Here is a 13,674-nt window from a genome sequence, read left to right on the forward strand (position 1 = left end):
ACTCAATTTCACACCTTGTAACACAGGCAAGAAACTCTTTCTTTGACTGTTCCATTTTGAACCACTTCAAAATCTTGTTAAGGTATGTACTCATTGAAAAAACTTATCAAGCGTCTTGATCTATCTCTATAGATCTTGATGCTCAATATGTAAGCAGCTTCACCGAGGTCTTTCTTTGAAAAACTCCTTTCAAACACTCCTTTATGCTTTGCAGAATAATTCTACATTATTTCCGATCAACAATATGTCATTCACATATACTTATCAGAAATGTTGTAGTGCTCCCACTCACTTTCTTGTAAATACAGGCTTCACCGCAAGTCTGTATAAAACTATATGCTTTGATCAACTTATCAAAGCGTATATTCCAACTCCGAGATGCTTGCACCAGTCCATAGATGGATCGCTGGAGTTTGCATATTTTGTTAGCACCTTTAGGATTGACAAAACCTTCTGGTTGCATCATATACAACTCTTCTTTAATGAATCCATTAAGGAATGCAGTTTTGTTTATCCATTTGCCAGATTTCATAAAATGCGGCAATTGCTAACATGATTCGGACAGACTTAAGCATCACTGCGGGTGAGAAAATCTCATCGTATTCAACACTTTGAACTTTGTCAAAAACCTTTTTCCGACAAGTCTAGCTTTGTAGATAGTAACACTACTATCAGCGTCCGTCTTCCTCTTGAAGATCCATTTATTTTTTTATGGCTCGCCGATCATTGGGCAAGTCAATCAAAGTCCATACTTTGTTCTCATACATGGATCCCATCTCAGATTTCATGGCCTCAAGCCATTTTGCGGAATCTGGGCTCACCATCGCTTCTTCATAGTTCGTAGGTTCGTCATGGTCTAGTAACATAACCTCCAGAACAGGATTACCGTACCACTCTGGTGCGGATCTTACTCTGGTTGACCTACGAGGTTCAGTAACAACTTGATCTGAAGTTTCATGATCATCATCATTAACTTCCTCACTAATTGGTGTAGGTGTCACAGGAACTGGTTTCTGCGATGAACTACTTTCCAATAAGGGAGCAGGTACAATTACCTCATCAAGTTCTACTTTCCTCCCACTCACTTCTTTCGAGAGAAACTCCTTCTCTAGAAAGGATCCATTCTTAGCAACGAATGTCTTGCCTTCGGATCTGTGATAGAAGGTGTACCCAACTGTCTCCTTTGGGTATCCTATGAAGACACATTTCTCCGATTTGGGTTTGAGCTTATCAGGATGAAACTTTTTCACATAAGCATCGCAACCCCAAACTTTAAGAAACGACAGCTTAGGTTTCTTGCCAAACCATAGTTCATACGGTGTCGTCTCAACGGATTTATATGGTGCCCTATTTAACGTGAATGCAGCTGTCTCTAATGCATAACCCCAAAACTATAGTGGTAAATTGGTAAGAAACATCATAGATTGCACTATATCCAATAAAGTACGGTTATGACGTTCGGACACACCATTATGTTGTGGTGTTCCAGGTGGCACGAATTTGTGAAACTATTCCACATTGTTTTAGTTGAAGACCAAACTCGTAACTCAAACATTTGTCTCTGCGATCAGATCGTAGAAACCTTATTTTCTTGTCACGATGATTTTCCACTTCACTTTGAAATTCTTTGAACTTTTCAAATGTTTCAGACTTATGTTTCATCAAGTAGATATACCCATATCTGCTCAAATCATCTGTGAAGGTCAGAAAATAACGATACCCGCCGCGAGCCTCAACACTCATCGGATCGCATACATCAGTATGTATTATTTCCAATAAGTCAGTTGCTCGCTCCATTGTTCCGGAGAACGGAGTCTTTAGTCATCTTGCCCATAAGGCATGGTTCGCAAGCATCAAGTGATTCATAATCAAGTGATTCCAAAATCCCATCAGCATGGAGTTTCTTCATGCGCTTTACACCAATATGACCTAAACGGCAGTGCCACAAATAAGTTGCACTATCATTATTAACTTTGCATCTTTTGGCTTCAATTTTATGAATATGTGTATCACTACGATCGAGATCCAACGAACCATTTTCATTGGGTGTGTAACCATGTAAGGTTTTATTCATGTAAACAGAACAACAATTATTCTCTAACTTAAATGAATAACCGTATTGCAATAAACATGATCAAATCATATTCATGCTTAACACAAACACCAAATAACACTTATTCAGGTTCAACACTAATCCCGAAAGTATAGGGAGTGTGCGATGATGATCATATCAATCTTGGAACCACTTCCAATACACATCGTCACTTCATCCTTAACTAGTTTCTGTTCATTATGCAACTCCCGTTTCGAGTTACTACTCTTTAGCAACTGAAGCAGTATCAAATACCGAGGGGTTGTTATGAACACTAGTAAAATACACATCAATAATCTGTATATCAAATATACCTTTGTTCACTTTGCCATCCTTCTTATCCACCAAATACTTGGGGCAGTTCCGCTTCCAGTGACCAGTCCCTTTGCAGTAGAAGCACTTAGTCTCAGGCTTAGGTACAGACTTGGGCTTCTTCACTTGAGTAGCAATTTGCTTGCCGTTCTTTTTGAAGTTCCCCTTCTATCCCTTTGCCCTTTTCTTGAAACTAGTGGTCTTGTTAACCATCAACACTTGATGCTCTTTCTTGATTTCTACCTTCGTCGATTTCAGCATCGCGAAGAGCTCGGGAATTACTTTCGTCATCCCTTACATACTATGGTTCATCACGAAGTTCTACTAACTTGGTGATGGTGACTAGAGAATTCTGTCAATCACTATTTTATCTGGAAGATTAACTCCCACTTGATTCAAGCGATTGTAGTACCCAGACAATCTGAGCACATGCTCATTGCTTGAGCTATTCTCCTCCATCTTTTAGCTATAGAACTTGTTGGAGACTTCATATCTCTCAACTCGGGTATTTGCTTGAAATATTAACTTCAACTCCTGGAACATCTCATATGGTCCATGACGTTCAAAACGTCTTTGAAGTCCCGATTCTAAGCCGTTAAGCATGGTGCACTAAACTATCAAGTAGTCATCATATTGAGCTAGCCAAACGTTCATAACGTCTGCATCTGCTCCTGCAATAGGTCTGTCACCTAGCGGTGCATCAAGGACATAATTTTTCTATGCAGCAATGAGGATAATCCTCAGATCACGGATCCAATCCGCATCTTTGCTACTAACATCTTTCAACATAATTTTTCTCTAGGAACATATCAAAAATAAACACAGGGAAGCGACAACGCGAGCTATTGATCTACAACATATTTTGCAAAATACTATCAGGACTAAGTTCATGATAAATTTAAGTTCAATTAATCATATTACTTAAGAACTCCCACTTAGATAGACATCCCTCTAATCATCTAAGTGATTACGTGATCCAAATCAACTAAACCATAACCGATCATCACGTGAAATGGAGTAGTTTTCAATGGTGAACATCACTATGTTGATCATATCTACTATATGATTCACGCTCGACCTTTCGGTCTCAGTGTTCCGAGGCCATATCTGCATATGCTAGGCTCGTCAAGTTTAACCTGAGTATTCCGCATGTGCAACTGTTTTGCACCCGTTGTATTTGGACGTAGAGCCTATCACACCCGATCATCACGTGGTGTCTCAGCACGAAGAACTTTCGCAACGGTGCATAATCAGGGAGAACACTTTTATCTTGAAATTTTAGTGAGAGATCATCTTATAATGCTACCGTCAATCAAACCAAGATAAGATGCATAAAAGATAAACATCACATGCAATCAATATAAGTGATATGATATGGCCATCATCATCATGTGCTTGTGATCTCCATCTCCGAAGCACCGTCCTGATCACCATCGTCACCGGCGCGACACCTTGATCTCCATCGTAGCATCGTTGTCGTCTCGCCAGCTATTGCTTTTACGACTATCGCTACCGCTTAGTGATAAAGTAAAAAAATTACATGGCGATTGCATTTCATACAATAAAGCGACAACCATATGGCTCCTGCCAGTTGCCGATAACTCGGTTACAAAACATGATCATCTCATACAATAAAATATAGCATCATGTCTTGATCATATCACATCACAACATGCCCTGCAAAAACAAGTTAGACGTCCTCTACTTTGTTGTTGCAAGTTTTACGTGGCTGCTACGGGCTTAGCAAGAACCGTTCTTACCTACGCATCAAAACCACAACGATAGTTTGTCAAGTTGGTGCTGTTTTAACCTTCGCAAGGTGCGGGCGTAGCCACACTCGGTTCAACTAAAGTGAGAGAGACAGACACCCGCCAGTCACCTTTAACCAACGAGTGCTCGCAACGGTGAAACCAGTCTCGCGTAAGCGTACGCGTAATGTCGGTCCGGGCCGCTTCATCTCACAATACCGCTGAACCAAAATATGACATGCTGGTAAGCAGTATGACTTATATCGCTCACAGCTCACTTGTGTTCTACTCGTGCATATAACATCAACGCATAAAACCAGGCTCGGATGCCACTGTTGGGGAACGTAGTAATTTCAAAAAAATTTCTACGCACACGCAAGATCATGGTGATGCATAGCAACGAGAGGGGAGAGTGTTGTCCACGTACCCTCGTAGAACGAAAGCGGAAGCGTTAACACAACGAGGGAGAGTTTCGTCGGCACGACGGCGTGGTGACAATGATGATGTTCTACCGACGCAGGGCTTCGCCTAAGCAGAGCTACGATATTATCGAGGTGTAATATGGTGGAGGGGGGCACCGCACACGGCTAAGAGATCAATGATCAATTGTGTGTCCCTGGGGTGCCCCCTTGCCCCCGTATATAAAGGAGCAAGGGGAAGGCCGCCGGCCAAGGAGGAGGGCGCGCCAAGGGGGGGAGTCCTACTCCCACCGGGAGTAGGACTCCTCCTTTCCTTATTGGAGTAGGAAAAGGGAAGGGAGAAGGAGAAAGAAGGAAGGGGGCGCCCCCCCTCCCTAGTCCAATTCGGACTAGTCCATGGGGAGGGGTGCGGCCACCCTTTGGGGCCTTTCTCTCCTTTCCCGTATGGCCCATTAAGGCCCAATACGAATTCACGTAACTCTCCGGTACTCCGAAAAATACCTGAATCACTCGGAACCTTTCCGAAGTCCGAATATAGTCGTCCAATATATCGATCTTTACGTCTCGGCCATTTCGAGACTCCTCGTCATGTCCCTGATCTCATCCGGGACTCCGAACTCCTTCGGGACATCAAAACACATAAACTCATAATATAACCGTCATCGTAACGTTAAGCGTGCGGAACCTACGGGTTCGAGAACTATGTAGACATGACCGAGACACCTCTCCGGTCAATAACCAATAGCGGAACCTGGATGCTCATATTGGTTCCCACATATTCTACGAAGATCTTTATCGGTCAGACCGCATAACAACATACGTTATTCCCTTTGTCATCGGTATGTTACTTGCCCGAGATTCGATCGTCGGTATCTCGATACCTAGTTCAATCTCGTTACCGGCAAGTCTCTTTACTCGTTCCGCAATACATCATCCCGTAACTAACTCATTAGTCACAATGCTTGCAAGGCTTATAGTGATGTGTATTACTGAGTGGGCCCAGACATACCTCTCCGACAATCGGAGTGACAAATCCTAATCTCGAAATACGCCAACCCAACAAGTACATTTGGAGACACCTGTAGAGCACCTTTATAATCACCCAGTTACGTTGTGACGTTTGGTAGCACACAAAGTGTTCCTCCGGTAAACGGGAGTTGCTTAATCTCATAGTCATAGGAACATGTATAAGTCATGAAGAAAGCAATAGCAACATACTAAACGATCGAGTGCTAAGCTAACGGAATGGGTCAAGTCAATCACATCATTCTCCTAATGATGTGATCCCGTTAATCAAATGACAACTCATGTCTATGGCTAGGAAACATAACCATCTTTGATCAACGAGCTAGTCAAGTAGAGGCATACTAGTGACACTCTATTTGTCTATGTATTCACACATGTATCATGTTTCCGGTTAATACAATTCTGGCATGAATAATAAACATTTGTCATGATATAAGGAAATAAATAATAACTTTATTATTGCCTCTAGGGCATATTTTCTTCAGTAGCATGTGAAGGTTGGTATCACCTGATATTTCCCTTCGGAGGGCTTCTCTACACAGCTACTCCTACATTTCATGGAAAAATGGAGGAGAGGAGGCAGTTAAGTACTACTAGTACTCTAGTTAGATCCCTAACAGAAGGCCTGCCCTGGAAGGGAAAAGGAAAAGGCAAGCAGGGAAGAAGATGCCAGCCAGCCAGCCAAAGTAGTACTAGTACTTGCACCAGTACCACTCCACTGAAGTAGAAGTACTAGTATAGTCAGGCTCAGGCAGTGGTAGGGCAGCTCCCTCCCCTTCTATATTCTCCCAATCAACGCCCACAGAGAAAAAGGAGGCAGGAAAAGCAGCCGCGAGGTAGAGAAAGGAAGAAAACATCAACTCCACTCAGAGCAGTGCTCTCCCCCCTCTAACGGTGAGCGAGAGGATCGATGGCATGGTGGGCAGGGAGCATGGGCGGCCTGGATCTCCGCAACCACCTGGCGCAGTTCGGCGGCCCAGCTGCCGGCGGCGCTGCCATGGGCGGCGCCGAGCAGGCCCCGACCACACCAAACAGCAGCGGGAGCAACAACCACGACGACTCCTCCGGCGCAGCGCAGGACTCCCCCACCGCCGGCGCGGGGGACAACTCCCCTAACCCCAACGCCGCCATCTCAGGCTCAGGCCCGTCGGGAGGAGGCAGCGGCGGCGGGGGGTCGTCGTCGGGGCGGCGGCCGCGAGGGAGGCCCGCGGGGTCCAAGAACAAGCCCAAGCCGCCCATCATCATCACGCGGGAGAGCCCCAACACGCTGCGCTCCCACGTGCTGGAGATCGCCAGCGGCGCCGACATCATGGAGGCGGTGGCCACCTTCGCGCGCCGCCGCCAGCGCGGGGTCTCCGTGCTCTCCGGCAGCGGCGTCGTCGGCAACGTCACCCTGCGCCAGCCCGCCGCGCCGCCCGGCTCCGTCGTCACGCTCCACGGCCGCTTCGAGATCCTCTCCCTCTCCGGCGCCTTCCTCCCGTCGCCGTGCCCGCCGGGGGCCACCGGCCTCGCCGTCTACCTCGCCGGCGGGCAGGGCCAGGTCGTGGGGGGCACCGTCATCGGGGAGCTCGTCGCGTCCGGGCCCGTCATGGTCGTCGCGGCCACCTTCTCCAACGCCACCTACGAGCGCCTCCCGCTCGCCGATGAAGAGCCTGGCGAGGCGGCCGCGGCGGCCACCGGATCCGATGGGATGCAGCTGCCGGACGGGCCGGCTCCGGGAGGAAATAATGGCGGGATGGGTGCGGCTGTGGGCGTGCCCGGACTGCCAGACCCGTCGTCGATGCCATTCTACAACCTGCCGCCCAACCTGCAGATGCCTAATGGCGGCGGTCAGATGGCGCACGATGTGTTTGGCTCCTTCCGGACGCCACCGCCGGCCTTCTAGCTCTAGCTAGCAGTAGCGAGCGAGGTGTCTCAGACTCTCGATCCCCTCCTTTCTTCTTTCTTTCCAGCTTCACATATCAGTGTTGTCATCTCCTTGTTTTGTTTTAGGTGTTCCTATATACGTACTGTTTAATTATTAGTTAGCTTTCATTGTTTGCCAGTGCGCTTAATTACTCATGGATCAAGGAGAAACTGCAATTTGATCTCGTCGTCACTCTTGAGTACAGCTTCATTTCCTCAAGAGATAATTCACTAATGTGGATCAGAATTGAAGTTTTAAGGGTGTGTCATGTTCTCATCCAGAGACACATCTAACTCGTACGCCATTTGATTTTACGGGAGATTCGTGTGATTTTTTTCCTTTTCCTTGCCTGATTAATTAAATAGTGTGGGAGTTAGATGAGACTTAATTTGTTAACTCTCGTTTAGATGAGGATTAGCAAATCCGAAGTTTACTTTCTTGCTTGATTAATAGATAGTGTGGAAGTTAGATGAGACTTTGTTAATTCCCATTTAGATGGGACTAGCGTTTAGCATCGTGTATAATTTCATTATCGGCTTCAAAGGCATTTGGCATAGCGTCTATTTAGTGTGCTTGAGCTTGCCACTATTTGTCATTGCTCACTATTAAAACTTTGATCCGAATGCTATCTATCATATGGTAGGCCACGTGCCATGTCGTGGTTTTTCTCTTGACTTTTTTCTCCCCAAAACCGGTTGAATGGAACCCGGTTTCTTCTACGGCTTCGCCCCGACGATCCTTGTTCATCTCTCGTCCAAACCATGCCACCCATTCGTTCTTTCAGATATCCCGGGACGACGCAGGGGCATCATCGTCAACGATCATCAAGACTGGAGATGCAGTTGGTACACAAATTTCTTACCCTCCAATGTTTGATCTTGTAGCTCAGCTTTTCCCGTTGGTTATGTTTATTTATTTGGCTAGGGGTAGATTTCTTTTGGTGTTGGGCGGATTGTCTTAGTCAATGTATCAGGGTGAGACAGTGGTTTAGGACAGACCATCTTTTATTAGCAAGTTATATGTTTTGTTAGCTTTCTTGTTTAGTACCTGGATGCAACCACAATAGCCTATCAATAGTTGAAATAGATGATTAAGCACGCTTTGCTGTTCCTGGGAACATGTAGATGTATGTAGGTTTGATATGCGTTGGGAACTCTGAAGTAGATATGATATCACAGTAGAACCGAGACATGGATCGGCCCATATTCTACCCATAGCTCGCTGACAGGCCCACTCTTGATATAACTGATGTATTATAAACATACAGAAGGAAATAATGCCTACTGTTGATAAATCAGTACTTCTAAACCTTAGTGGACCACTGTGCTATTGCCAAATGATTTGTAGATAACAAAATAATCAACATACAAATAGAGCATCAACATAAGAAGATCTGCAAGTAGCAGCTAAAACATTGGTTCAATTATATAATGAAAGACACACTACCACATGACAATCTTTATCAAGACATCACATAATGAAACACAAGTCACTCTATTATAAACTTTCATCTTCCCTAGGCACTTAGACATGCGACTAGCTAGTATTAGAGAAGATAACAGAAGTGAATAGAATATATTATGAAGAAAGTGACAATGAACAACAACCTCTCTCCAGTTCTAGTTGCGATGAAGCTTCTGATGATACCTGATCTCCAATTCCCAACTGTAGGTGGGTGAAAGAGATTATGCACTTACAAATCCAAATAAATGTTAAATAGTATGTTATATATTGAATGGTATGTGAAAACAACCGTTAAGACGCCATCTTATATTCTTGTCTTTCTTTAGCATGCACAGAGAAATTATCACACAACATTTTATGGCTTGGTCGTAATATATTATTCCCACTGGACCGGAATTCCTTGGTGCTTTACTAACTTTATGAGTGAATTATTGATAGTGTAAGTTAACAGACACCTCTTCCCACTTTCACAGGTTGCATAGCATAAAAATGACAAAATGGTACCAATATTTGCCAATGTACTAAAGGTCTCTTGATTTTTATCTTTCTCTACTAATCATGATGGAGGATATAATAATCTGAAATCCAATTGTATGAAGCTTAAAACATTTGAGATGGTCCACTTACATGCAACAAAGGCAAAAGTGCGAAGCGACGGATATGAGGAGAAGCAACATAAATTACCTTATGTGGTATTTGAGATGTTGCGACGAGGTAGATTGTAACCAAAAAACACCAAAATAACCAAAACTCGAGTTCGACCGAAGTCTATATATATCACATGTAAGGGCTTCCGTATTAGTTGAAGTAGGGAAACTTCAGAAGTACTTTTGGTGTTTCTTTACTTTAACCTGATGATGAATATTATTTATTCTCGTTGAGCTGCACTTTTTTCCCGCTCATTGTTTTCACAAGAAAACCTTTTCTTCGAAAACACACAGTTCTTAGTGACATCAATTTTTTCTATTTTTATGCACAATTTCAAAAATTGTTCAGGAATTTTGAAAAATGTTCTTCTTTTCATATTTTTGTTCACATCTTTAAGAAATGTTTGTGGTTAAAAATATTCATGGTTTTTTTAATGTTTCTGGTTGCAAATTTTTGTTCATAGTTTTCAACAACCGTTAGGAATTTGTTAGTAATTTTTAAAAAAACGTAATGTATTTTTTCACAATTTTCATAAACAAATTTGAATTGGATAATTGTTCACAAATTTTCATGTTGATTCATAATGATGGAAATGTAATTCGTTTCAATAACAAAATCATTCAAAATTGAAAAACCCACGTGGTCACGGATGCATCCATCTTGGCTAGTCCGGCGACATGTCCTCCCATTTATCGGCCTTATAGAAAATTCCAGAAAATGCTAAACCTATCGAAAACCCAAACAACTTGGCATGATGACTTCAATTGGTCATACGAGGCCATGGAAAAAAATTGGCGCCAGATGTCGAGAAATAACGTGTTCACAAACGCACCCTTCTGCCCTATCCGAACACCCTCCGTTGAACATGGTCTTTTTTTGGACATCAATGAAATGACCTCAACTTTTGCCCATGGTAGTCATCCATGCCCGGTTTGAAAGACCTCAGGCACTATATGCAAGTTACGACACGTCTGGCCATTTATCTGCCTTTTTCACAAAGAAAACCCAGAAAATGCAAAAGTTGTCGCAAACCCAAACAACTTGGCATGGTGTTTTGGATTGGTCATACAAGGTCATGAAAATATATTGGGGCCATTTAAGAGATGCCGAAAAACTTCGTGCTCTCAAACGGACCCTTCCTTTTCTTGAACATGGTCTATTTTTGGATAACCTACGAATGACCCCAACTTTTGGCACCAAGTGGGCATGCCCATGGTAGGCATCAATGCCCAGTTTGAACGACTTTCGACACCTTATGTAAGTTGCATCACATCCCGCCATTTTATCGGTCTTTTTCACTGAGAAAACTCCAAAAAAATGCAAAATTTGTCGAAACCAAAACAACCCGGCATGGTGCCTTGAATTGGTGATACAAGGCCATGAAAAAAATGGGGCCATGAAGGATGTCGAAAAACACCGATTGGATATAACGATACCATGCACTTTTGAGAATTAATTTGAAAAAATCTCGAAACTTCGTATTTGAGAAAATAAATATCCCAATCTAAGCTGATGAAATACGGAAATGATAACTACATGTTTCACACATTAGAACACACTCACACAAATATCTTATATCTCACATCACACACACATAGAAATTGGATACCAGTAATATAAATTTAAAACTAGAACATATGTTGCTTAGGCATGTCGCGAGTAACTAGCTGTCTCCCTTCGACAAATGAAGGTGCATCTCTATGCCGTATTGCTGCATAACAAGATGAAAACAACTTCTGAGAAAATACCGACGATAAAACTAGACAACAAACGTAACATAAACATATAAAACTTACTTTGGATTTTCGCTGCATGTTTGCCTGTTATGACCTGGTTTGTGGCATATGCCGCACAAACGATCACTTTTCTCGTCAAATGCTTTTGGTCTACCATTTTTCATCACTTCTTGGGCCCCTTTTGCACGGAATTTTCGAGTTTGCTTAGGTGCACCATTCGTGCAAACTTTAGGAGGATTACCAATAACAACTACATCTCGTTGACACTCACATGCCTCTTGTTATAGTATATTTATTCAGAATATTATGAAATGTTTTAATGTAAACTCTTGTTATAGTATATTTATTCAGAATATTATGAAATATAAACCAACTAAAGAAAAAAGAAATAAAACAAAAACAAATAACGTGAAAAAACAGGGAAAAAACGAGGCCGTGGTATCTCGGGCGCCTGGGTTGGCCCATTTTGGGAGGCGAGAGACATTGCGCTGTCCTTAAATTTTGTGTTTTTTACTAGCAAGATGCCCATGCGTTGCACGCATCAAGATGCAGTATGAGTAGTATATCTTGCGGGAGAAATGGATGAACGAGGGAAGGCCTTATTTGCAAATCTAGAGAGGGGTGTGGGTATCTTTCTGCAAAATTGTCATAGTTTCCTTCCTATCCGTCGGATATAAATCGGACGGCCTATATTGTAGGATGGCAGGCACACCATCATCACCAACTCTGTTTTTTAAAAGAGTGGAGATTGCCCTAAAAATAAGTAGGTGCCTCTATGTCTCGCTTTAAGCGAGACCTAGGGAAACCCTGGCGTCAATGATAGATCTCGCTTAAAGCCTGAAGCGCACATCCTTGTATTTTTTTCTGGTATATTTTCACGTTTTGTTCTTTTTATTTTTTTATTTTTCACTTTTGTTTATACTTCCAAAAATTATAAATATATTTATATTTATATATACTTTACATAATGGTCTGAAAAATGTAAATCATGCATTCGAAAATGTTAAATGCGTATAGAAAAAAATGTTGACCATGTATACAAAAAATTTTGAACAAGTATTTAAAAAATATTGAAAAAGTATATCAAAAGTGTTGAACAAGTATTTCAAGAATGTTTAACAAGTATTTGAAAAATATTAAACAAGCATTCAGAAAAATGTTGAATGTGTATAGAACAATTATTGAGAATTTATTTAAAAAATGATGAATTTTCTTGATCATGTATATAAAGTATTTAATCAAGAATTTTGAAAAATATTCTTGAACAAGTATTTGAAAAATGTTAATCAATCATTTGATAAATGTGAAATGTGTATAAAAAAATGTTGAGCATGTATTAAAAAAATGATGAAAAATATTGATCATGTATATAAAAATATTAATCAAGCATTTAAAAAAATGAACAAGCATTTAGAAAATGTTAAAAATGTGTATAGAAAAATGTTTAGTTTGTATTGGAAAAATGTTAGACGTGTATTAGGCAAATATTGTTGACATATACAAAGAATGTAGAATAATAACAAAAAGAATAAACAAACAGAAAAAAGAAACAAAATATACGAAAGGAAAAAGGAAATGAAAAAAAGAAGAAACCAAATGCAAAAAAGAATGAAAAATGGAGAAGAAAAAAGAAAATAAATAAAAGAAAACGAAAAAAGAAAAAGAAAACTAGAAAAAAGAAGAAGAAACAATGGAAACCTCGACCGTTTGGACTTAAAGTAATCTATCCTTACCACTCTATCACGTGTCTAATGAAAATCGTAGTGGTTAGCTACGCTTGCTGTAAACCAGGCGACCAGCATAAAAAAGATCTACGGTTGTCTCATTACTCAAAAAAAAATCGACGGTCGTCTCAGAAAAAGTTGATTATCTATGGCAGGCAAAAAAAATATCTTCAGAAATATCTACGGCAGGCAACAACTAGCTCGGAAGGAAAAACAAATTGTAGAGGCTGCACACATGGTCGGGTGTAGTGAGTTGGCACACTCTGTCGTCGACGACTAGGGTTTTGACGGGCAACTGTGATCTCGTCGATTCCCTCGCTTCCAGCAGCGTGCATGAGGCGGGCCTTAGTGTCCTTCATGGCATGTTTAGATGTTTTCGAGTATGATTTTTATGGTCTTCGTTGGCTATGTTCTTGCAACAAGTGCAACGTCGGTGAGAATAATGTTACTCTGGTTCTTCTCTTGATGTGACAATGCCTCACCGGCTAGCATCATAGAGCCAAAGTTGTCTTGTCTTCGCAAGTCCAATCTTGCGGAATTTGGGATTTTGTCCCCACAGATGCGTTCATAAGGATATGATGAGTACTTTTGTTAGTCTG

At 41.8% G+C, this 13,674-nt stretch overlaps 1 protein-coding gene and 1 pseudogene across 1 annotated transcript; both read left to right on the top strand.

Annotated features, from left to right (window-relative positions):
* The window catches only part of LOC141027131 (uncharacterized), a 282,578-nt pseudogene that overhangs the window by 73,642 nt on the left and 195,262 nt on the right, over positions 1 to 13,674 (top strand).
* On the top strand, positions 6,233 to 7,687 carry LOC109741538 (AT-hook motif nuclear-localized protein 20). Its single transcript, XM_020300629.4, has one exon. The coding sequence runs from the start codon at positions 6,508 to 6,510 to the stop codon at positions 7,480 to 7,482; it is 975 nt and encodes a 324-aa protein (XP_020156218.1). The 5' UTR covers positions 6,233 to 6,507; the 3' UTR covers positions 7,483 to 7,687.

Source organism: Aegilops tauschii, chromosome 1 (genome assembly GCF_002575655.3).
Source record: "Aegilops tauschii subsp. strangulata cultivar AL8/78 chromosome 1, Aet v6.0, whole genome shotgun sequence".
Lineage (NCBI taxonomy): Eukaryota > Viridiplantae > Streptophyta > Magnoliopsida > Poales > Poaceae > Aegilops > Aegilops tauschii.